The following is a 26,638-nucleotide window of genomic DNA, read 5'->3' on the forward strand; positions in this document are numbered from 1 at the left end:
TAGCTCAAGGATAACAGCAAAAGAGTTGAAGATATTGGCTGTTGAAGTATCAGACAGACCTGGCAATTCAGGCTCAAGAAGGGAAAGTGAAGACGGGGAATAATGATAGGAGTTCCAGGCTTTATTTGGGTGTCCTGGAAGTAGGTTGCGGGGGAAGAAGGGAGCTGAAAATGAATGACAGGTGCTTGTAGTTGTATGTAACTGAAATGTGTGATTTGAAAGGAGGTGGTGAGAGTATCCTGGGTTGTGGTAGCCGAACTCGTATGAAACGAAGACATGGAGTACTGGCCGGATCATCTGTGTAGACGCTGAAGTCCCCAAACGGGGTAGAGAGGAAGATGATGAGCCGGGGGTCGTCTTTATTCTTAATCTCTGTGATTTACTAGAGAAAAACTATTTTTCTCACAAGAGGGAAAAAATGTTATAAATAACATAGGATTTTAAATGATCAGGTTTTTGAGGGTATTAACCATTTCTGTGCTTGTCAAATAAATTGCTAGCAGTCAATTTAAAAATTGCTAACAATGTGAAAATAAGTAAAGAGAAAATTTGTTGCATTTGTCACTAATTAGACCTTACACTTTAAAAATATCTTTTGATTATCAGACTGCAGATGTATTTACTTTTGAAGAAACAGTTTATAGTCATCATATGTCTCCAGTCGCCACCAAGCACTCTTTGGTAGCAGGTTTGTATATGTATTCTTTTGTTCTGTGACATTTTGAAAACTTTCTCCCTTTTCATATCAACTTAGTTTTGATATAGATATTTTAACCCATATGAAAAACAACATTCTTTTTTAAAAAGACTTAAGTGCATATTATATTCAGCTTAACAGCTTAAATTCTGCAAGTTAGGCGTTGTGCTAATGGGTAGGAACCAAAGATTAATTAAGAAGGTACCTTTCTGTTCCCAAAGAATCACTTATAAACCACCAAAGTTTCAAAGATTTTACACAAACAAAATTTGACAACTTTTTTCAATTTGACACAGTAAAATGAGGAAATTATTTCTTTTTCTCTAAAATTATGTGATTCAAATTAAACATCCATTTTTATGAAAGTACCTGCAACAAAATTTTCGTGTTTTTGGCAGAAAAAAATTTTCTGGTTTCAGGGCTCAGGTCCCTGTGATTTTTATTATTTTCTGGCGCTGCCTGAATCTCCTCACCTCCAGATGTCAGTCAGCTACTTCATCTTAGAGAAGAGCTGGGCATAAAACTGTCTTTGAGGTCCACTCTTTCTGTGTCCAGAGTGTCCATGAATCTACTACTAGTGATTGGAAGTATTTCATTATCATGGAAAACCTGAGCTATTAAAATAAAGTAGTTGAAGGTGATAAAATAGCATGGAATTATATACCACGCTGTACCAATACAGATTTCCTGGATTTGATATTGTACTATAGTTACCTAACATAACCATTGAGGGAACTTAACTGCAGTGTAAATAAGGGCCTCTCCATACTCTCTTTGCAACTTTCTGTAGGCAAATATAATTATTTCTAAATTAAATGTTAAAAAAATAATGCAATAATAGAGTTTTAGTACTAAAATATAACTACTATTAAAATAAGTTTTCTAATTATAAACATTAAAAGTGATTTGAAGTACATTTTTAGAATGCATTTTCATATTTCTGTGTGGATGCAGTGAAAAGGCCATAACTTACAATGGTAGTTTTCTTATTTCCTTTTGGTGATGACTTAAAATAAAATTATCTTTAACCATTCTAATTTTTCTTTTACAGTTGGTACTAGAGGGCCCAAAGTACAACTTTGTGACTTAAAGTCTGGATCCTGTTGCCACATTCTACAAGGTATTTTTTATTTGTAACAACATTCAATGAAAAGAAACATTACTAACAATGTATTCTTTGTAAGTGATATGACTGATGTATTTTGTGGTAGTTGTTAAAAGTAAACAAGGAAATAAAGATCCCTCTGTGCATTATTCTTATAAGACTGAACTATTTAGGAGACATTTACATGAACAGTTAGTCACCATAGTGGGAGCTCAAAGGTTATGGAAGATCTAATGCAAAACTGTGTTATTTCTACATGTGAAAAAATAAACTTTTTAATCTTTTTTTTAAGATTTTTTAAAATTTACTTATCTTTAGAGGGGAAGGGAAGGAGAGAGGAAGAAAAATATCAATGTATGGTTGCCTCTTATGCATCCCCTGCTGGGAACCGGCCTGCAACCCAGGCATGTGCCCTGACTGGGAATAGAACCGCGATTCTCTGGTTCGAAGGCCTGTGCTCAATCCACTGAGCTACACCAGCCAGGGCAAAAAATAAGCTTTTTATGAAACTTAAATTAGTACATTTGTCTCTTCAGCATAGTCTAATATTGCTCTGGCTGAGTAAAGATTCTTAATATTTAGGTGCTTTTTTCTCAGTGAAAATATTTTAGAAAAATATATTAAAATAATACTTTGGTGAAGTTAATTTAAATTATTTTGCTACTTTTTATTGATATTAAATCTTCTAATTGAAAACAATGAAAGAATGGGGTGCAGTTCAGAAATATAGCATCTTTATCTCAGAGAAACAATAAATATGTAAGGAAAACTTGGGGAAAGATATAATGTTTGTTTTATATTATCATGAGTTTCTATTTGATATAAACTAGGTAGATTAAAATAACTGATTCGAATAGTTAAGTAAAAGTCAATTAAGATGCTGAACATCACTTACCCTGTGAACTCAGCACTTGTGCTTTGTAGAAAAAAATTTTATACATGTTTTTTCATAGTCATGAGTTAAAATAATTTTTTGTTTTATAACTTTCTGAAAAGTTAGAAAACTTTTTTTGTTGTTGTTGTTTAGCATGTTTATCTTGTATGGCTTGTTGCAATGGCTTTTGCTGTAGAGAGATAAGTGAGCTTGAGCTCTATCAACTATTGATGGATTGAGTTGTTAGGCCAACAGCTGAATTTAAAAAGAAAGAATCACTTGCTCTTCCTGCTCTTTCCAAAGCAAAACCAGGCCTTCTATAATAAAATACCATGTGTGAGAAATTCCCTATAGATTTCACATTAATAATTAAACAGATTGTTTATCAATCTAGCTTTAATATTTTTTACTTTCTACAGAATCAAAAAATAATTGTACTTTATCTTTTGTTTTTTCAAATATTTTGCAAGACTTTTCATACAGTTGTTTTTACAGGTCACAGACAAGAAGTATTGGCAGTTTCCTGGTCACCACGTTATGAGCATATCTTGGCAACTGCAAGGTGAATTGCAGATAATTTGGTCTTGAAGTTAATAATTAATGAAAAACTACATTTTCCTTTATGTAATGAAAGATTACATTTATGTAAGATGCATGTGTAGTTATTAATTGGGTCCTTAAACTTAAAATAATTGACTTACAGGTTTTAATTAATTAACACCAGACGAAATCTTCCTTGGCATCATAATTCTGATACGTACTATGCTTCTTGAAGGTGCTCGCTTTTTTTTTTTTTTTTTTTTTAGATTTTATTTATTTATTTATTTATCTTTAGAGGGGAAGGAGAGAGGGAGAGAAACATCAATGTATGGTTGCCTTTCGTGCGTCCCCTGCTGGGAGTTGTCCTGCAGGGAAACGGCCTGCAACTCAGGCATGTGCCCTGACTGGGAATCGAACCGCAATTGTCTGGTTCGCAGGCCTGCGCTCAATCCACTGAGCTACGCCAGCCAGGGCCAGGTGCTCACTTTTTAAAATAGAGAAAACAAGAATTTATGTAGCAGTGTAAATCTAGTACTGCTGGGAAAACACTAAAACAACTGTGTTGTGTCTGTTTTTCATATATAAGTAGAGCACTATTCATTTAAAAACAGTAGCTTTTTATTTTTCTTTTTTTAAATTTTTTTTATTTATTTATCTTTAGAGGAGAAAGGAAGGAGAGAGAGAGAAATATCAATGTATGGTTGCCTCTGGTGTGTCCCCTTGCCGGGAACTGGCCTGCAACCCAGGCATGTGCCCTGACTGGGAATCGAACCGCGATCTTCTGGTTTGTAGGCCCATGCTCAATCCACTGAACTACACCAGCCAGGGCTTTATTCATTTTCTTTAATCCAGAATCACTTTGAATCTGATTGAACACACCAATTCATTGATTCAATTTACTGATATTTAATGACTTCCTACCATGTGCCAAACACTCTGCTAGGGACACAGTTAAACCAAGTCATATGCCCTTCAAGAAGCTAACAGTCTATGGGGAGTAGTCCAAAAAATCAGCAATTACAGGATGTACTGAAATTTTTTTAATAGAGTTACAGCTCTGAGAGGTGTAATTTGGGAAAAGAGAGCAGAAGCACTTAACTCTGAGAGGACGAGGAGCTTGGTGGGTTTTATTTGCTAGAGGGAAGAGTTTCCTGTTTAAATGCTGAGATAAAGTATCAGTAGAGAAGAATTGGTGAAGGTAAGAAATGGAGGGAATAGTTGTTACCTCAAGACCTTAAACAGATGGAAGAGAGTGGTATCAAGAGTCCAGGTAGAAGGGAGACACTTGATTTGACACATGAAAGTCATTGGGAGACTAAATGGTTGGGGGAAAGGGTAGACAAGAATCCAGTTTAATTTATGAGTTGGCAGCAAGTTCAAGAAGTGCAAACCTGGTGGCCTCTGTTGTTTTTTAGTGGAGTAGAACTTTATGTTATCTTTTGAAAATACTGGAATGGGGGTGGAATTTTAAAGCAAAGTAGTAAAGATTTGGATGAACAGTTTTACCAGTTTGGTGAGAGAGCTTTTTAGGGGCACATAAGAATTCTGGTCAGTGTTGTGTGCTTAGTTGAAGGTGTGGACCACAGCTGTGTACTAAGGCACAGAAATCAAAACATTAAATGACACAGACTTAACAATTGTGTGAAAATTGTTGAAGTCGTGGGAGTAAGGAAGGAAATAAAGTCACCAAAAGAGCCCTGGCTGGTATAGCCCAGTGGATTGAGTGCTGGCCTGCAAACCACAGGGTCCCCTGTTTGGTTGCCAGTCAGGGCACATGCCTGGGTTGCAGACCAGGTCCCCAGTGGAGAGTTTGCGAGAGTTAACCACACATTGATGTTTCTCTCCCTCTCTTTCTCTCTCTCTCCCCCACCTTCTCTAAAAATAAATCAAATCTTTAAAAAATTACAAAAAGGTTTGTGGAAGGGGATCAAGGGCCTAATGACATAGAAGTAGTATGTGTATTAGAGTAAGAAAATTAAAAAACTGAAGGGATAGGAAGTAGTAGCCAAAATTTTTGATATAGATATTTTAATAAAACTTTTTTGCAGAATTATTACAAAAGTTATTCAGATTAGTTTTATTAAGATATCTGTCTGGATTTTTGTAAAGCTTCTAGCCCTCCCTCTCTGTCACAGTTTGGTCCCCAAAAACTACTTGTTAAGTTTGCCGAGTGTTATGTTGAAATTTACAGTTTCTGAAGTAGAACAAGGTCTAAAATGTAGCCTTAAGAGGCTGGCTAAAGAGGTGTGATGGTGAGGAGCTAGGTTCTCCTTCGGGTCCATGTTAGGGTAAAATTACATTGTTTCTGCCTAACTGGGTTTTCCTCAAATCACAGGGAGGCTAAGAGGCATTTGGTTCTCAGAGTACCCTAGGAATTTGAATCAGTACTAGAATGAATTTAGTAATCAGTGTTAGGAGTCAGATATCTCTAAATTTAATCTGTTTCAGAAGAGACTTAAATCCTCAGGCTTATCCCATGGCACACGTTTTCCCCAGCTGGAAAGAAAGAAAACCAACTTGAGAATGGAAAATGCTAGTGTTTTGCTTACTATTCTAATTGGCTAGCCTTGATGGTGATCTGTGAAGTGAATCAAGAATACACATACACACACACACATTAGCCAAAACATTCATTTTTTTCCATAAAGACACATTTTTCATTTTCATTAATAACCTTATTGATATAGATATTTTGAGTATATCAGCTATCTCCCACATGGTATAACATTGACTGTCCTCATTTATTGTCTTGACTTGATTGCTGTCACCTGGGCTACCTAGGAGTGCTGTCCAGTGAGAAATCACCAGCACGAAACTTTACAAACCATTTTTGACACATTCTATCAGTCACAGCACGTTCTCCATATATGGCACAAATCTTATTTTGAGTTTCAGTTGCATTTTTACCTATCTTGAAATACTAAAGCATAATATGCCAAAAATGTTGCTTATTTTCTTCCACCTTCAGTATTAAAATGACTACACAAAAATCCACCAGTTTTGATAAGTCTTTTTTTTTTTTTGATGCATGCTGATGTGACAGCTGTCACAATACAATCTCACAAAATTATTTCGAATGAAGTAAGACAACTAAGTGCTACTAAAGCTAGTTTATGGAGAAAACCAAATGAACTTTTTGGCCAGTCTAATCATTTATTCGTGTGTATGTGTTTGTGTGTGTTTGTGCGTGTGGTTTACCTTTTAATGAGGAATAGGTTTATAAAATGCAATGCAATGGTTTTCCAATTAAAATGGCATGGATAAACCCAGTGGATTAGAATATTGTTGAGGTCTTTGTGAGGATATGAAAGCATAAGTTGAACTGATCAATATTCTTTAAGAGTAGTTTGGAAGCTGAAAATAATGTATGATCATGGTTTTTCCTTTAAAATTAAAATAAATATTTAATTTCCAGAAGACATTAAGTTTCTTTCTTGCATATTGGGCAAAGATTATTTGAGTACAGGAAGCCAAATAAAAATACATTGTTCTTTTTTTAAATATTTTTTTATTTAATCATTGTTCAAGTACAGTTTTCTGTCTTTTACTCCCATTCCAGCCCACATTATTCACTTTGTTCTGTTTTTATCACATTAAAATAATACCACCAAATTCATGAAATGGATCCTGAAGCAAAGGGAAACCAGTTAACTGCTTGATTGTCTAGACAACATTTGAATAATAAAAATAGTAAGGATGTAGTGACAAAGTTGCTTAAATAAGTATCAAGCTCTAAGGCTGTCTAGGCCTTAGGGAGAAAGATGTTCATGTCATTAAAAACAAAATGAAAAGTAGCAGAATTCTGTCCTTGTGATCTAAGAAAACGTTACTGTAAAAAAAATTTTTATTTGTTTGTGCTCCTATTGACTGTTGAATATTTGCTGAAAATAACCCAAATGTACAAATATCCTGAGCCTTCTATGTTCTGTAATACTAGAAAAGTAGCTGAAAAAGTCACTATCCTAATTATATATGTTAACGTAACGTTTATTTTTTCTCAGTGCCGACAATAGAGTGAAATTATGGGATGTGAGGAGAGCATCAGGATGTCTGATTACTCTTGATCAGCATAATGGGAAAAACTCACAAGCTGTTGAATCAGGTAATGAAAAATACACTAGTATAGAAATATTAAAAAATAGTATTTTTGTTTGAAAATTTTGAGTGAAATCAAATAATAAATGTATATTAACAGATATCAAGTTTTGTGATTTTAAACAACTCATTCACAATCAATTTCATAATTTAAATAAATTATGGTTGTCTTTCTTTAACATACAAGTAAGTATGGCATTTCATCTGTCGCTGGATTTTCAAGTGTAGAAATTTTTCTGGATTAACTTGTTACTTTTTTTTTCTTCCAATGATGCCAACTTATACAAATTTAGTGCCACTTACAAAGTAGTAAGTTTGAAGGAGTAGTGACATTTAGTGGCTGTTATGTCGCAATAAAATTTGCAAATTGTATTAAATATGTCAGCTCCAATCCAGGAGATAAAATACCACATCTGTATTTTTCAATAGAATTTAACTTCTGTGTACATTAAAATTCTGGTTCACAATTAATTCTGGGCCAGAAATATATAAGGAAGAACTATATAAAATCTATGATTTTTAAATAATCTTTTTATTTAAATAAGGCTATTGAGAATTATGCTTTCTCAAACGTGTTTATTTTAAAAGTAATATAAATTTTGGTGAGCCCTGGCTGGTATAGCTCAGTGGATTGAGTGAGGGCCTGCGAACCACACGATCGCGGTTCAATTCCCAGTCAGGCCACATGCCTGGGTTGCAGGCCAGTTCCCAGCAGGGGACTCATGACAAGGGACTCATGAGAGGCAACCATACATTGATATTTCTCTCCTTCCCTCCATATCTAAAGATAAATAAATAAAATATTTTTTAAAAATTAAAAAAAAAATTTGTTTGAGAGTAGAACAGTTCTCTTTTCCTGTTAAAGTTTTTTAATAGGAAATAGTACTATTAATGATTTTTAATATTCTGTGGATCTTTAGATTCAAAATAGAAATAGTATATAAGAAGTTTGAAAGGTGCTTAATTTAAAATTTTAGTGTTAAATTATGTAATTGAGTTTTATAGCCCAACTTACTTTTTAAAGACAAATATATTTGGCAGAATTTTCTCCCTTTGGTTTTTCAGTTTTTCTCTATTTTTATGTTTCTAATTTATATAATATCTTTTGCTGCGTATAGTACACTCCCATGTATAATGTGCACCAGGTTTTTGGCCCAAACTTCCAGGAAGAAATCTTTTGTTTTAATTTTTTAATTCAACATTTTATCTATTTATATTTAGATACTTGTTTTTTATATTACAAAGGAATTTTAGCATTTACTTTTGAACATGTTATGGTACAAGAAATCTTAAGTAACAAATAATTGCAAAGCACAAGAACAGATACAAGGTATTTCAGGTACTGCCCATGTATAATGCTAATTCTTATTTTTCCCTCAAAAATGTGGGCAAAAAAGTGCATTATACACAGCAAAATATAGTAGCTTATAATATTCAAATAATGAAAAGGGGTGATTAATTTTAAATATAATCAACTATATATTTTAAGTAATTCAAGTAGTTGCCCTTTAATATGTTTAAATAACTAGATCAACAAGTATTAAATGTGTGCTGAATACAAGAACAGATAAATGGAATTGTATTTTTTATTGCAGCAAACACTGCTCATAATGGGAAAGTTAATGGCTTGTGTTTTACAAGTGATGGGCTTCACCTCCTCACTGTTGGTACAGATAATCGAATGAGGCTCTGGAATAGTTCCAGTGGTGAAAACACACTAGTAAGAGATTTTTAAATTCTTCCACCTTTTGAATGTAAAATAAAGAAATGGATCTGTGTCATACAGTTGATTTTTTTTTTCTGTAGATTTAACTCTGTTTCTTAACTCTGAATCGCAGCTTTCTTTTTATAACATTTTCCCATTATCTGAACTAGTAATTCTCAACTCAAGACAATCTACCCCACCTCACCCTCACCACAGTCTCCCCACATAGTAGAGAAGCGTTGCTTTACTGATCCACTGTGCATAAAAGATTGGGAACAACTGATATAAACGGTAGGTGTGACTAGCAAGGACCATAATGTGAATTTTCAAAAAGTACTAGAAATCAATTACCAATTAAGAACCTAGCACCTTTAGGGCCTGGCTGGTGTAGCTCAGTGGATTGAGCGCGGGCCTGGGAACCAGAGGATCACGGTTCGATTCCCAGCCAGGCCACATGCCTGGGTTGCAGGCCAGTTCCCAGCAGGGGACTCACAAGAAGCAACCATACACTGATGTTTCTCTCCTTCTCTCCTTTCCTTCCTCTCTAAAGACAAATAAAAAAAATCTTTAAAAAAAAAGAATCTAGCACCTTTAAAACACATTTATTTTAGTATTAAAGTACTGTATGTTATATGTACTAATTTTGGGTTTTGTTTATGAGTCACATATAGTATAAAATTTGACATTTTAATTTATATTTATTGAAAGTTATGTGCCAGATCCTGTGCTAATAAAAACTAACATTTAATATATGTGCTGGAGCATATATGATCTTATTTAATCATCACATCCACACTATCAATGTAGTTCTTGTTAAAATAGCCATTATACACATGAGAAAATGAGACAAAATAGGTAACTTGATTAAGTTTACACAGGTAGAAAACAAGAGAGTTTGACTCTAGATTTTACTGGCACCATAATGCTAATTATACCCAGACTTCGTAAAGTATTATTATTTTTTTTAGTTACAGTTTACATTAAATATTATTTTATATCAGTTTCAGATGGACAGCATAGTGGTTAGACAATTATATACAAGTACTTTACAGAGTGATCCCCCGTTGTTTCAAGTACCTACTCGATACTATACATAATTATTACAGTATTGTCAACCATATTTCCTATCCTGTACTGTACATCCCTGCGACTATTTCGTAACTAACAATTTGTACTTCTTAATTCCTTTACCTGTTTTTCCCAGTTCCCAGTCCTCCTCCTGTCTGGCCACCATCAGTCTGTTCTCTGCATCTGTGAGTCTGTTTCTGTTTTGTTTGTTCATTTATTTTGTTCTTTAGATGAAATCATGTGTTATTTGTCTTTCTCTGGCTTATTTCAGTAACCATAATACCTTCTAGGTTCATCTGCACTGTGGCAAATGGTAAGATTTCATTGTTTTTAGATAGCTGAGTAATCTATTGTGTATATATACCACAGCTTTTTTATCCACTCATCTATTATTGATGGGCACTTGGATTGTTAAAGCATTTGTTTATAAGGTAGGTGTTAATGTTAATAATCTTCCTTTCTTTTTTTTTAAGATTTTATTTATTTATTTATCTTTAGAGGGGAAGGAGAGAGGGAGAGAAACATCAATGTATGGTTGCCTTTTGTGCGTCCCCTGCTGGGAGTTGGCCTGCAGGGAACTGGCCTGCAACCCAGGCATGTGCCCTGACTGGGAATCCAACGGTGATCCTCTGGTTCGCAGACCAGCGCTCAATCCACTGAGCTACACCAGCCAGGGCAATAATCTTCCTTTCTTTAATCCTTCTTTCTAGCTAATTCTCTTTGATACACTCAAGGTATCACTTTCATTATTACATACTAATTTTACTATATGATCCAAATTGTTTATACTTTACAGTGTTCTTCATATCCTTTATAAAATGCTTCTTCATTATGATTCAGGCTAGAAACTCAGGCATTGCTAATTAGTTTAGAACCTTTGATTCCTAATTAGATCATACCTTCTTTTTCTCTTTTTATTTGTTTAATAAATATTTTTAAGCATTTCCTATTTGCCAGGCAGTATTATACAGCAGTAAGCAAAACCTAGAAAAGTCTTATGGAGCTTACATTCCAGGGAGAGGAAGAAAGACATCAGTCTTTCCAATCAGTAAATGGATGGATGGATGGATGGGTGGATGGATGGATGGATGGATAAAATATGTGGTAGATGTGGTAAGTGCTATGAAGAAAAGCAAGAAAAGGGCATAGAATATATTAGGAAGTTGGAGTTGCTGTTTTTTCATAGAGTAGTCAGGGTAAGTCTCACTAAGAAGATAACATTTGACCTGAAGGAAATGAAAGAGTAATCCGTCAGATATCTGGGAGGGAGAGCATTCCAGGCAAAGAAAGAAAAAATACAAAGAACCTGAGGCCGGAGCATGCTGGAAATACCCAAGGAACATCTAAGGTGCTCTTGTGTTAGAATAGATAAGCAAGTGGGAGACTAATAGGAGAGGAGAAACAGGACACCGGAGCCTGTAGGCTTCTGGGTCTTTGTATGGGGTTAGGCTTCTTTGGGGAATGAGGTGGAGAGTCACTCAAGACTTTTGGGGGGAGAAATGACAGGGTCACTTGGGAAAAGTAGGCTGGCATGTGTGTCAAAGTTAAATGTGATAAATATAAATGGTATTGAGTACATAAATTGTTAAAGTGATTTTATTCCACTTTTCTTATCTGCTGTATTTTTGCTAATGCATTGTTATCTTGAATAATGTGTTTAAAATAGATAATACTTTTTAAAATGACTTTGATCAAAGCAAAAGTCGTTTACACAAAGGTGACTAAAGTAGCCCAGAAGCTCACCTACAGAGAACACTTAAAGGAATTTCAGACATTGATCTCAGTAAAAGTAACTGTCTTTAGAGTAACATACTGTCTTCATATATTTAAAGGGCTGTCAAACAGAATAAGAAGCAAATTTCAGTCCTGCCGTGTAGTAATTCGAGGACATTAGACAATTTATTTACAGTGACATCATGAAGGACTACAGTCAGAGTTTCAGTGCCTCCATCATGGAAATTGGGATTATTATGTACCAAAACAGTAATTGTAAGGGTAAAATGGAAGTATGTAAATAGTAGTACTGTACCTATTAAATAGTAGGCATATACCATAAATAATAACTATTATATTGGTGTTGGCTTATTAGTAGTGCCCTTTTTGGTTTAAAAAAGATATATAAATACATGCTTCCAGTATATGAATTATATATAAATACTATTGTGAGTCTATGTATTTTATAAAAGCTTAATTTCTTATTTTTTAGATTAAAATGAAATAGAAGTTCTCTGTTTTCTTCCCATACCATAATAGATCGTTTTGCAAACTCCTTGAGGTGTGCGAACTGGACTTTGGCGACCATTGCCTTAGAGTACAAAGCAAACAATTCACAGAAAGGTGGCTTTAGGCACAAAAGAAGAAAATTTCAAAATAGCCATTCTGGTCCTTACTGTTTAGTTACTGGCATTATCACTCACTAGTCACCAAGGTCCAGAAACTAAGGGTCTGTCCTTTATTCTTCCCTGTCCCCTATCCCAGCTGTTAAATCAATTACAAAACCTTTTAATTCTTCCATCTTGATTTTTTTTCATACCTGTTTTCCCTTCCAACCTCACTCTGGGCCCTCATGGTCTCTATTTAATTACTCCATCACTTTCTGACTTTTCCCACACACATCTCCCAGTGGAAGTTTTTCAGTGTTTCCTCAATACACTCAGGTTGTTGAAACTGAATGCCTTTGCCTCTTGTGCAGAAGGCCCTTATAAGCTGTACCTCCTAACTCACTAGCAGTATTTCTTGCCACTTTCCCATTTTTCCCTGTCCTTATCTATACTGAGCTACTTAGAATTCTTTTTTTAAAAATATATTTTATTGTTTATGCTATTAGTTGTCGCATTCTTTAAATAGGGCATGCTCTCCCACCCTTCTTTCTATTCTGCTATATTCACTATTGCCTTTGCTTTGGGGTACTGTTCCTCTCCTTCCTGTTCTAGCTGCTTCTCAGCTTTCAGGATTCATCTCAGGCACAACATCTCTTCAACTCCTCTAGTCTAGCATGGGTGCTGCCAGAGTCCATAGTGCTTATTTGTATTACAATGGACTGTGATCACCACCTTATGGGGTGGAAGAGAATAGTTTACAACACTATGGCACAGTTCTTTTTCATTAATGTAGTCTAGATTCAGTTTCTGATTCTGTCATTTACTAGCCAAGAAACCTTGATTAAAATATTTAACTTTTCTGTTTTCTGTTTGTATAAAATGCTACCTATCTCACGGTATTGTTCTGAATGTTACATGAAAATGCATGTAAAACATTTAACCCATTGTCTTATACTTACAAGTGTTGACATTTCAGTGAATGTAGCCTGTCATTTCTATTAAGCAATTATTATGCTGTTTAACAGTAAAATGAGCAGTTTTGTGATGGAATCTGGATCACTGTAGGTGTTTACTAAGTGACTAGATGTATATATATTTTCTGGGACAATCAAAGGGATCCATAAGATAGGGAGTTGGATTTGCCATCATCATATCCCCAGTCTGTAATTTTCCTGCCCTATCAAGATCTTTTCAAAGCCTGTACATACCACCTTTAAGGCTGCATAGCCAAAAGGAGCCCGTTTCTCCACAGTAATTCTGCCATCTGTCACACTGCTTTTTATGGTATTTATAGATATAAAATACCATCAACTTAGATAATCACTGAGCACAGTATAGGATACATAGTAAGCTTTTAGTAAAAGCTAAGTCCTTCCTTTCCTTAATCTGTTATTAGAACTTTATTCCATAGGCATTGAAAAGGTAGTAGTTTTGAGCCCACAGGTGATTTAATCAGAGCAGTGATTTACAGAGGTTAAAAGGACAATAACTTGCAAGATGGATTGAAGTGTGAATGCATAAGGATGAAGGTAAAAGTCAGTGAGCTGGTTCAATATACCTCATTTCCACTTCACATTTTGGAAGGAATGTAGGTTTTGTAGGTAGTTTCTCTGATAAATATGAATAAAACCGTCACAGTCTAACAGTTGATAATTTTCTAGGAGAAATAGAGAATTGCTAGTTGAGAAGCTTTGTGTTTTTTCTCCACTATCCCCACCCCCCACCCATGGCATTCTACAAATTGTTGTACATGTAGGATCAAAAGATGCAAATGAGAACACATGTTAAATATTTTTTTTTACCCTGTGTCTATCACACACAGGCCTGCTCTCTGCTTTGCTAAGGAAGAGGTGTTAACTGTGTAACAGTTCCTTTCCCCCAGAGGAATGCCACAACTGCTACCATCAAAACAGCTGCAGACTAGTCACTGTGCAGTAAATACTTTTAAATATTTCTAGGAATCATTAAATCTAGGAAATTACTGAATACTGTACCTTTATGTCCTAGGTGCTCTCATATGCATTCATTCGATTTTTCATAATAACTTTGATGATGATGTTACTTCTGTTGAATAGATTAGAAAAGTGAAAATCAGAGGTTAAATAATTTATTACTCATAAGAGGCAAAGAGAAAAGGGGTTGTGGAATGGGTTTCAAAAACACAAGTCAATTGACGGTGTGTTTTAATGTTTTAAAGTTTCACTCAACCACAGGGCAGTGAGGTAGCTGAATGCCTGTGCTCATTTCTGTCGCATGTTTACTGGGAAGGGAAGTGAGCCAAGTGTAGTGTCCACAGATTATCAGCAAATAGTCCAGCTGGGCCTCTGTTGTGTACACATACACATACACACGCACTTTCACCCATCCCTTAGAAAGACAAATAACTGTTCAAACTCTAGTATTAGCCATAGTAAAGGGACATTTTGGTGATCTGCATGTTCATAATCCCCAAATTATTATGCACCTACCCTAAGCTGCTTATCTAAATTATCATTGGGAAGTAAATCTGTCAATTTCTTTAGTCCAGATCTTCTTAGACCTTGATGAGCCTACAGATCACCTAGGGAGCTTGTTAAAATGAAGATTCTAATTCAGTAGGACTGGGGTAGGCCCTAGAATTCTGCATTTCTGACTGCTCAGATGGTGCCGATACTGTTGGACTTGTACCTGTGGCATACAGTTGCAAAGTTTTTATTTTTATACCAAATGCATAATTATGTATGTAAAACTGAAATTATAGTATACACATTATTTGCCTTCTGTGGTTTTTTTTTAACATTTCATTTATTTTTAGAGAGAGGGAGGGAGAGAAGCATTGATATATGAGAGAAACATTGATCAGTTGCCCAGTCCACTGAGCCACACCAATCAGAGCTTCTGTGGTTTTTTATACTTAGCTCTTACTCCTATTTTCAGCATAATTTTCATAATTATTATTTTAATTGCTATATAAACTATAGAATTAATATATTATTAGAAAGTTACATATATTCTCAGTTATTTTGTCATTTGAGTTAATGCCTCATTGGATTCCACTGAGCATATAGCTTTTTGCTGTTTAATTATTCCCCTAACAAATTCCCAGGAGAAGTTACGAGGTCGAGGAATAAGAATATATTTGTTGTTTAATGGGTACAGAGTTTCAGTTTTGCAGAATGAAGGCTTATGGGGGTTGATGGTGGCGACGGTTGCACAGTTATGAACGTTCTTAATGTCATTGAGCTGAATACTTACATAGGATTAGATGGCAAATTTTGATGTATGTTTTATGTATGTTTATACATAAATTTTATGTATAAAAATTTATACATAAATTTTTTATGTATGTTTTGCCATAATGTTTTAAAATAAAAATGTTATCCACCACCCAAAAAGAACATCTTTGTATTTTGTTGCATAATAAACAATTTGGTCTTTTAGAAGAAATGACCAAATTACAGTGCCACCAACATGTTTACATCACTTGTACCCATATTATCTTATGGTTTCTTAAAATCTTTGCTAAATGGTTGAAAATTATTCCTACAGGGTGCCTAAATTTGCATTTTTATTTATATCAAGGTTGAATGTGAACATTTGCTTTGGTGGCTTTTTTTTTACTCTTTATTTCTCATATGAAATGCACATTCATATATCACTGGCCCTTATTTGTATTAGAACATTGGTCATTTATATATAGGAATGCTTTTATAATATATTCAATTATTTTAAGTAAATACTTCTAATCTTTGTTGTGTTTTTAATTCAGATTTAAGAAATTAGTAACTTTATGATTTTACATCCCACAGGTGAATTATGGAAAAGTTTATAATGACAGTAGAAAAGGATTGAAATTTGCTGTCTCCTGTGGCTGCAGTTCAGAATTTGTTTTTGTGCCATATGGTAGCACCATTGCTGTTTATACAGTTTACTCAGGAGAACAGATAACTATGCTTAAGGGACATTATAAAAGTGTTGACTGCTGTGTATTTCAACCTAATTTCCAGGTAAGAATGATACTTAAGGGAATTTAAAATGTCCAGGTAGCTAATTTGCCAGACTAGTTGTATATAAAAGAATAAATTATAATTTCATTTGGAATTATATTGGGTTGGCCAAAAAGTCTATATGTTTTTCTTTCTATAAAATAAGACACATTTTTCACTTACACCAATTACTTTATTGGTTTGGATATTTTGAGATATTGACTATCTCCCGAATGATATAATGTTGATTGTTCTCAGTTAATGTCTCGATTTCATCACTATCAATTTCAACTGACCCAAATTAAAAAAACCCCACAACTGAATTGCAAAAAAAAGATTTGTACAGTGTATGGAGAAAGTGTTGTGACTGATTGGACGTGTCAAAAGTGGTTTGGGAAGTTTCATACTGGAAATTTTTTGCTAGGCTATGCTCCATGGTCAGGTAGACCAGTTGAAATTAAGAGCAATCAATTCAAGACATTAATTGAGCATGTTTTTGCATACAGGCTTTATTTATTTAGCTGTTGAAAATTTCCAGCGAGTTAAAATAATTTTTTTGCAAACAATGTTTTGGGAGAAGAGAAGTAAAATATATGTGTCTAATATCAAAATATAGTTTGTCTGTCTTGATTTATGTTTGTGTGAGTCTAAAATTTTATTTCTTCCCCTTATGTCCATCATTCCCTTTATATGTTTAGGTACTCCTATTTTGGATGCATGAATAATTAACAAGAGTTATATCCTCTTATTGGATTTATTTCTTTATCATTGTGCAGTGTCTTTCTTTGCCTCTTATTATAGCCTTTGTTTGATATAAGTATTATTACCGCAGCTTTCTTTGTTTCCATTTGCATGAAATATCTAGTATCTTTTCCATCCCTTTACTTTAAGTCTGTGTATGTCTTTCAATCTGAAGTGGGTTTCTTGTACGGGTCTTGTTTTCTTACCCATCCATCTACCCTTTGCCTTTGATTGGAGCATTTAATCTATTTACATTTTAACTGATTGTTGATAGGTACATATTTATTGCCATTTTCTTGTACATATTTATGTTCGTCTTTGTTTTTTTCTTTCTTCTTGAAGAAGTCGCTTTAACATTTCTTGTAAAACTGTTTGGTGGTGATGACCTCCTTTAGCTTTTTTTCTATCTGGAGAGCTTTTCATTTCTCCTTCAATTTTAAATGATAGCCTTGCTGTGTGTAGTGTTGGTTATACATCTTTGCCTTTCATCGCTTTAAATATTTCATGCCTATGTCTTTTGGCCTGAAATGTTTCTGTTGTGAAATCAGCTGACATTCTTACAAGAGCTCCCTGTAGGAGCTTTCTCTTGGTGCTTTTAAGAGTCTCTCTTTGTCTTTAAACTTTGACATTTAATTTTGATAGTTTTGTGGGCCTCTTTGAGTTCATCTTTTTGGGGACTCTGCTTTCTGGATTTGTGTGTTTTTTCTTCACCAGGTTAGGGAAGTTTTCAGTCATTGTTTTCTCAAACAGGTTCTCAATCCCTTGTTCTGGCTCTATTCTTTCTGGTATCCCTACGATGTGGCTTTTGTTATGCTTCGTCTTGTCCCAGAAGTCCCTTAAACTATCCTCATTTTTTTTAATTCTTTTTTCTTTTTACTGCTCTGATTTGGTGTTTTCTGCTACCTCGTCCTCCAAATCGCTGATTTGATCCTCTGCTTCATTCAGAGTGTCATCCTCTGCTTCATTCAGTCTGCTGTTGAGTCCTCCCAATGTACTCTCTATTTTAGATGCTGCATTCCTTATTAATGAGTGGTTCTTTTTTATGATTTCTGTGTTCTTTTTTCTGTGTGCTATCTTTATGTGAGCTCACACTAAGTTTCATGAGAATCCTTATAACTAGTGTTTTGAATTCTGTATCTAAGGTTGCTTGCCTTCATTTCACTTAGTTCTTTTTCTGTAGATTTCTGTTCTTTCATTTGAGGACATGTTTCTTTGGCTGCCTAGATTCTATTTGTTTCTGCATCCTACATAGATATGCTGTGTTTCCCCGTCTTGGTAGGGTGGCCTTATGTAGTGGGTGCCCTGTGGGCCTCAGTGGTGTAGTCCTGATTACTTGAATTAGGTCCTCTAGGAATGTCCCCTGTGTGGGTTATGTGAGCCCTCCTATTGTATTTTAGACTTGATTGCTGTTGATGTGTCCTTGGTTGGGGTTGGGCCTGGGCCTCAGGTTGGCTGGCAGTGGGGATTGGCCCTGACCACTGTGTACAGCTGCTGTGCAGGGGCTGAGCCCACAACAGAATTTGTCCCCAAAGGATCTTGTGCTTGCCATGATCTCCCCTTGGGTATGGCACTTATGGAGCTAATTCAGGCATGCTCTCATGTGGTCTGAAGCCAGTCACTGGATGTGTTGGTTCTAGGGCACTTTTGGAGGAGCTCTGGTACAGGTCACTCCCTGTGACCAGTCCTGGGCTACCTGTTAGGCGCTGCGAAGTGATTCACAGTTGATGTCTGCCTCTGCAGGGCCTAGATGTGTGTGGGAGGGGCCAACCTGGGCATCCAGTACCAAGCCAGGGGCAGGTCAGCAAAGGCTGAAGGCTCCCTAAGTTTCACCTCCACTTGCCAGCTGGATGTTAAGCCCAGCCACTGAGAGCCCCGGGCAGTATGTAAGTTGTGTGAGGCAGGCTCTGAGTCACTGGCTAGGGGCAAGCGGTGTTCACCAGGTTGTTACAAATTCAAACTTGGCACCAGTACTGGGTCTGAGGCCATTCAGCAAAAGTCTCAGGCTACATCAAGGCCATCCATCACCTACCCGAGGCCTGCAGTGCTGCATTGTGGCAGTGTCTCAGGGAACCATCAGTGTAGGGCCAGCAGAGTTCAGCAGGCTAAAGCAAATTGAGATTTGGCTGTGTGGTGGGAGAGCTGTGCATAGGAACGGTGGTGCCTGTAATGCACATGGGGGAAAATGACCCTCACCCCAAAGACACACAACTCAGTCTCTCCCTTTGTGTCTGAAACCCTCTGAGTCTTCCTAGATCATGAAAACCTTCCTGGACCTCTTTGAGAGCCTTCCAAGAAAGACTGCTTCACAGGCACTGGCTGGCTGCAGCTGGCAGGCTCCTCTGCAGGCTGTGAGCTTGGGGGGGTGGGCTGGGGGGGGGCGGTTCACAGGGAGTCGGGTGGGTGGGACCAGTGCATTCCTCAAGGCTGATGCCATACTGAGGGGAGTGCTCTACCTAGGAAGAATGGCAGTTGTGGGCAACATAGGAGAGGAACTCAGTGCAGGGACATTGGTGGCTGTCCCTCCAGCCCCCTTCCCAAAGTTACACAACCCAAACTCTCCATGTATGACTCCAGTTTGCTCTGAATCATCATCCTCAGCTGGAGCTCAGGGTGAATGCCTGCAATTTAGATGTTGTGTGCTTGCCCTTTAAAAGGACTCCTGGTTTTCTAGCAGCCTCCTCTCTCACCCTGGCAGACAGAATCCCCAGTGATTTGCACAGTCAGATATTATGTGGGCCCCTCTTCCCAGCTCTGGAGGCTGGGCTTGGAGCCCTGTGTAGAGTTAAGCCCCCTGACTCCTTGTGGGGGCCTTTGCAGCTGAGGTAGTGCTCTGAATTCTCAAGCACTGCCTATGGGAGCAGGGCCAGCCCTTTTCTTGTCTTCACATTTCTTACCAGTCTCTGCATGGGTTTTTGTGTATTTCCTACTTATAACACTTCTGTTTAGCAGCTCTTTAGTTGGTCATTCGGGTTGATTATTCTGTAATTTAGTTGTAATTACAATTTGGTCTTGAGAGGAGGTGAGTGTGCCTTCCACCTACTCTGCCACCATCTTGCATCCCTCCTGAGTTTTCTGATTTTGTTTATAGCATTGTAATTATGTAGGAAGGTGCCCATATTCACAGGTAATATACACTGAATTATTCCAGGGTGATAGGATCTCATGTTGGCAATTTACCTTCATGTTTCAGGGGAAAGAAAACACTTTTGTGTTACATTTGCAACTTTTCTGTAAGCATTTATGTTTTCTGTAATCTACTACCCAACTGAACTCCTACACTTACCTGAAAAGCTTCAAGACGCAATTCAAATACCTCCATTTAAGTGAAGTCTTTATTGAATCATTCTGATTGAAATGTTGTCTCTTCCAAGCTCTCTTTCTTGAACATCTACAAATTTTTCTTTGTATCTTTATCAGTGTAGCAGTACTTAAGCATGAATTGCCTTTTAAGCTTAATATCTTGGGTATGTGTCTTGCCTTTTCAGGAAATTAAATTGCTTGAGAGCACTGGACATACGAAAATACCTCTGCATTGTCCACAGTTATTGTAACCATATAGACTAGATTTCATAGTGTAGTTTTATATAATTTTGTTCTCTTTAAGAAATTTAATTATGTTTAACTAAATCTAATTTAATTTTTTACATCTATATTTCCTATAAAAAACTTCATAATCTTATTTTCCCTTTATTCAGAATCTCTACTTTTTTTTTTAGAAAAATACTAATTGTATCAGGTTTCAACTAGTCTTTCAGAAGAACAGTAACAATAAATAACTGGATACCAGAGTAGACAAAAGTTACATTACATTGTTAATAATATTTTGTAGAAATATGGAAAAATCACTTAGTCATTCAGAGTTTTATAGCCACTTAACACTTTGTTATTTTTTGCTTTTTATTCCTTTCTTCTTTGCCAAATAGCTTTTTTCAATGGACTCAGTATTTTGCATCCTGTTTTTTTCCTTCATGCTGCGAGTATTTGGTGTATATCCTGTTCTTTTCTCTTGACATTGCCATGAATGTTTTCCCATGTCATTAAATAGTCTTCGAGAATAAATTTAATGGCATGGGCCTGTGAAGCAAAGGTTTGCTGGTTCAATTCCCAGTCAGGGCACATGCCTGGGTTGCAGGCCAGGTCCCCAGTAGGGGACACACGAGAGGCAACTGCACAATGACGTTTCTCTCCCACTCTTTCTCCTTCCTTTCCCCTCTCTAAAAATAAGTAAATAAATAAAATATTTTTTAAAAAGTATAAATTTAATGGCTGTATATAGTAACCCATCATATGACTGCAGCATAAATTTATACAGAAATCATTACTCAACGCAATTATTTCTTTTTTATTATAAATATTGATGATAATCCTTGAATTCCATGTATGTCTTTGGCATGACTTAGAAATGCATGCAAGAATTTATGATACATATTGAGATTCTGTTTTCTGAAAAGATTATACCAGTTTATGCCCTGTGTGTATGACTGGATCTGTTTCACTCTCCCATAAGAATGTTTTAGTATGAGCCAATATAACATATTCCTTAAGTTTTGTTGGGGAGGGAAACGAACATCGTTCAGCCATGTGCAAACAGCATATCCTAAAAGACACTGACATAGACAGACTGTGCATCAGCCCAAGTTTTCCCTTGTAGAATGAACTTCTCAACAAGCACAGCATATGGATCTTAAAGAAGCTCCTTGAGTTAAACAGCAGCCAGTTAGGCAACTATGAGCTAGGTAAAACATTATGAACTTTTTGCTAGAAACTTGTATGGTTTCTTCATTGAAGTCTTATTAAAACTTAGTTACTGACAGAAGACAAACTATTTCTTCCAATTTTTTCTTTATCTACTTTGACACTTGAAATAAATAAATACTAAAAATGATAAAAACCACTATACTGTTGAGTGTTTTTGTAAATTTTTCATATTAGCAAGCTCCAAGGTATCATGATACTGTGTTTAAATATAAAAGATTTACTATATCTAGATTAGTCTCAACTAACATGAAATAGTGAAATATTAATTGCTGGATAAGTCTAAATTACCTACTTTTGATCTCTTATTACAATAAAACTGAAAGATCAATTTAGATCTGTTAATAAAAATTTTTGTATTTAAAAATAAATAAAAAATAAAAGATTTACTATATCACAAACAAACGTTTAAAACGGGCACTAGTCAGTTCTTTGGAGTAGAGATAATCTAATTGATGTAAGCTAAGAATTTTTTAAAAATTAATGTAGTTTGTTTCATATTGGTATCACCTTTAAATTAATTAATGCACAGTTATCTGTTTGCTTTCCGTGTTATAGGAACTTTATAGTGGTAGCAGAGACTGCAATATTCTTGCTTGGGTACCATCCTTATATGAACCCGTTCCTGATGATGATAAGGTAAATATTGTACAAATTGTATAGTGACTTCTAAATCATAAAGAAAAGTTTATTAATTTATGTGGAAGAAAATTTTAAAGCTTTTTTGCTATTTTCTTAAAAGAACAAATTTATAAAGCTGAATTAATTACTATTTACATTTTTATTTACTACTTTTTCCAGTGCATATGTGCTTTTTTTTTAACACACTTAATATCATGCTTGGACATACAGCTTGACATCCTACTTTTCTCAGTTAATATTGTACAATAAGCCTTTTTCATGTCATTAATAACTACTATTTTTAATAATATAGCATTCTGTCATTTACATACCACAATTCACTTCAATATTTACATATTTGGAGACATTTGTTTTGAACATTATTAATAAATCAAAGTCAGTATCTGTTCATAAGTTGTTTATATTTCTGATTACTTTTTTGGATAGAACGGATGACATTTCTAAAGCTTTTGTTTTTTACCTTGTCAAGTTTTACCAATTTACATTGCTACCAGCAAGCAGTCTGTTAGTTCCTATCTTAAAACATAAATTTATACAAATATGACAGTCTGAATAAAAAGCCTTAAAAATTTATAGATAAACAGAGATGAATTCCTGCTCTTAAGTAGTAACCTCTGTATTTTTTTACTTTTATGTCAAGTGTTTTGTAGGTGATATCTTTCCTACCAAAGACTGTTTTACCAAGCACATCATCCCCATTTATCATAATTTCTGCAATGTAAAAAGGCTAATGTCTAAAAACCAGTATTTGTATGTATAATTTTTTAGAGCTGAAATATAAATGTAGTTAGTAACATGTTACGTTAATCTTACCCAAGTCAGAATAAAAATAAAACATCTTAAATGAAGATGGAAAAAAAATCATTGAGAGAGCAAGTTTAAAATTCTAAAAACATTCTTCATGTATTTAGTTCCTTTATAAAAACAGACCTCTGTCCAAACCACATGTAAATGAATTTCTATGGGGGGTAGTTGATAGCATTTAACAGCTATTGACAAGATATATTTCATACCTAAATTTTCAACTGCTGTGGTTACTGCAATGTAAAGCCTGTGAATAATTTTCTTTTGGCCCTAATTTAAATGACAGAGGGGATAAAAACACAATTATAAACTTTCAAGCTGCTGGCCAAACACTATATGAATACTTCCAGATTTTATCACGTGTCTATTTTGGTTTATTGTGGCATTGATTAATTTTAGTGTTCAGCAGCTTTAAATGATTTAATATTCCTCTGTAGAAAGTTTAATATGGTCAAATATTTTGGTCCAGCCATTTCTTTTGCATTATTATTTAATTACTGTGTCCTGCTGTTTGGGAATTACTATATGTATTTTTATATATATGTATACATACAATTAGTATATGGTAAACACAGTACATACTGTATACTTTTATAATCCAAGTTATAACAAATATAGGTCCTATTAAGGAAGTATAACAATTATTTACCAAATGAAAGTAAAAGTAAATTAACTATGACTTATGTTTGGAAAAAGGATATTAGAAAAAAACTGTAATGTTTAATTTATAAAGATTGAATGGGATTCTGACGGTTGGTTTTCTCGTTATATACTTAATGGTAGTTTGAATTCTTTATCTAGAAGAATTTTTGTATATGAGGAATTAACCTGAACAAGTAGCAAATCAAATAGGGACAAACAAGTTAGCTTTATTTTTGTTTTAGAACTATAAAACTTTATCTTTTAAAATGTACTGTTTTACTTTAAGATAGGTCATCATTCTCATGTTAATATAAAATGGTATGTGCCAAGATTATTTTCACAAAACTAGTTTGAAAGATTTCTGTGAGTATAGGTGGAACATGAATGTGATCATGATACAAATCCCAGTAGAGATGTCTGTCTTTATACACAAGACCCTGCTCCTTTGTGTATGTATATTCACTGTTTAACTCTTACTTAAAAGTTTTCCATCTCAACTATCCAATGGGTGATTGCTGCAGTTTCCCAGAGAGGCAGTGTAACACAGTCAAAACAAAACACACATACACACACTCCCTCACTTTGTCTTTAGTTTCAGGTACTCTAAGTGTTAATAATACTCGTAACTGTGTTTGAATCCCAGTTATGCCATTTATTAGTAATCTGGGACAATTTTGTATCTCCAACTATTAGAACATCAAAGCAAAATTATTCTTAAGTTTCCTTTCAAATCTATCCTTAGATGAGCTGTACTTCCCCATCAACCAAGATATACTGGGTAATAGGAATAGATACTATGGTAGTTAAGCATAAGTCCTGATATTTAATTGGCAGTCTTATATCTGAGGAATCTACCTTTCTTTTTCCCCCTTTTCGTAAAACTTAGTCATGGTCAAGGCAAGCCTATATGACTCCTAATCAGTTTTTCCTTTCTGAGATCTCTAGGTTACCACATTATAGTTTAACTCTGACCTCTCACCAAGAGTCTTACTTTATTTTGTTGGTCACACAATATAGAGATGTTTTCCTTACCACTTGGGTTGGTGTATAGTTATGTACTGATAGAGAGAACCCTATATTCTACCTATGGAGACTTTCCAGTAATTACCATTAAGAAACTTAGAATTTATAAAGATATTTGTGTGTTAGATATTTGGTTTTGCTGTTCCTCCCCATTTTTCTGGACTTGGACTAGATCTCCTCTAAACTTTTGCTTCCCTATCTCCGTAACGTTCAGAACTATCTTTCAGTAGAACAGGTAGCCTGGTGAGGTAGAGATGGTATGTTCAAGCATAGAAAGGATGTCCACTAGGAGGAGACGTAGAGAAAACTGAAGTAACAGTTGGCAGTTACACTTGATCAATGAGTCTCAAACAATATGTATACCACATCCATACATATTTTTACTGCAGCTTTTACTATAAATATGATGTTTTGGTTGTGATTTTTAGCAATATACTGTTTATAATACTGTAACAAATTATATTGTTATCCTTTGCTACTATAAACAGTAATATGTACATGCAACTACATTTCTTTTTGCACTTTATTTTGTTTCTTTGCTCACCGTAGCAAAAATAAATTACAATAAAATATAATTTTGTGCCCTGGCTGGTGTAGCTCAGTGGATTGAGTGTGGGCCTTCAAAGCAGACAACTGTGGTTCGATTCCCAGTCAGGGCACATGCCTGGGTTGCAGGCCACTTCCCAGCAGGGGATGCACAAGAGGCAACCATACATTGTTATTTCTCTCCCCCTCTCCTTCTCTTCCCCTCTAAAGATAAATAAATAAAATCTTTTTAAAAAATATATAATTTTGCTTCTTTGTGAATCTTCAAATGAAATTTAAATGTTTAATAGGTGGTTTCATATTGGACTTCCATAGTAGAATCTGGAGGCATGCCCTTTGTGTGGTTGATCCATGCAAGCACATTTTTGGTAGATATATAAAGCAAAGTAAAAGCTTCCAAAGATAGAGTTGGAAAGATGAGTCACTTAACCCGTAGGGATAAAACATCCTTGAATAAACTCTCATGAAATAACCTAACTTAGTAATTAAATTATAAACCCAGAAAGATAGATAATTAGGTAAAAATTTGGATGAAGGAATAAACTTCAGTATTCTACTCTTGCAAGCGAATGGACTGCTGCTAGCAATAAGTGAGTAATTAGCTGAAGTTTGGTAATAGTTTTGTATCTGAATATTTGAGGTGGTGATAATTGCTAACATTAGATTTAGAAATAGTGACAATATCCAACATAAGGTTGGTAGTAGACTCTAACCTATAGCTTTAACAGCTACAAAGGATATTTAAAAAATATACTGTTTTATCATGCTCTGGGTATTTACTAGAAAACCTACTTGTTCTATAGTTATCTTTGTTTGAATTATGGTCATCAAAAAGAAATAAATATTTTCAAACATACAGTAAGGGTTACCCTTGTGAATGTTTTAAAAAGCAGTACTGATGTAAGATAATTTAAGAGTAGTCTTAGTGCTAATATATTATTGGATTTGGGGTCTCATAGCAAATTTAAAAGCTGCAGAATAAGAAGCAGGCTTAGGTCATAATTCCTAGATACTCAAAAAAGTGAGACCATTTTAAAGCCCTTTAGTCATTGCCAGAGAATAAGAAGATAACCATTTAAAATGTTTTCAAAAAAGTGAGTTGATTTAAATACCAC

General features: G+C 35.0%; 1 protein-coding gene and 1 non-coding gene across 5 annotated transcripts in view; one reads left to right on the forward strand and one right to left on the reverse strand.

Annotated features, from left to right (window-relative positions):
• The window catches only part of ERCC8 (ERCC excision repair 8, CSA ubiquitin ligase complex subunit), a 60,067-nt gene that overhangs the window by 15,273 nt on the left and 18,156 nt on the right, over positions 1-26,638 (forward strand). For 3 of the 4 annotated variants that reach the window (XR_005068909.1, XR_005068911.1, XM_037062892.1), the window contains 7 exons: positions 607-688; positions 1,749-1,817; positions 3,172-3,238; positions 7,218-7,318; positions 8,907-9,031; positions 16,194-16,391; positions 22,425-22,505. Coding sequence is in view for 1 of the 4 variants with exons in the window: in XM_037062892.1 (XP_036918787.1) it covers positions 607-688; positions 1,749-1,817; positions 3,172-3,238; positions 7,218-7,318; positions 8,907-9,031; positions 16,194-16,391; positions 22,425-22,505 (723 nt within the window). In the remaining 3 variants the exon portion in view is untranslated. The remainder of the gene's footprint in view (positions 1-606; positions 689-1,748; positions 1,818-3,171; positions 3,239-7,217; positions 7,319-8,906; positions 9,032-16,193; positions 16,392-22,424; positions 22,506-26,638) is intronic. The other variant, XR_005068910.1, reaches the window with a different exon arrangement.
• Positions 14,209-14,340, reverse strand: LOC118998929 (small nucleolar RNA SNORA41). Its single transcript, XR_005068999.1, has one exon. It is a non-coding gene; the product is annotated as a small nucleolar RNA SNORA41 (small nucleolar RNA).

This window comes from Sturnira hondurensis, unplaced genomic scaffold (assembly GCF_014824575.4).
Source record: "Sturnira hondurensis isolate 20B ecotype Veracruz unplaced genomic scaffold, ASM1482457v3 Scaffold0014384, whole genome shotgun sequence".
Taxonomy (NCBI): Eukaryota; Metazoa; Chordata; class Mammalia; order Chiroptera; family Phyllostomidae; genus Sturnira; species Sturnira hondurensis.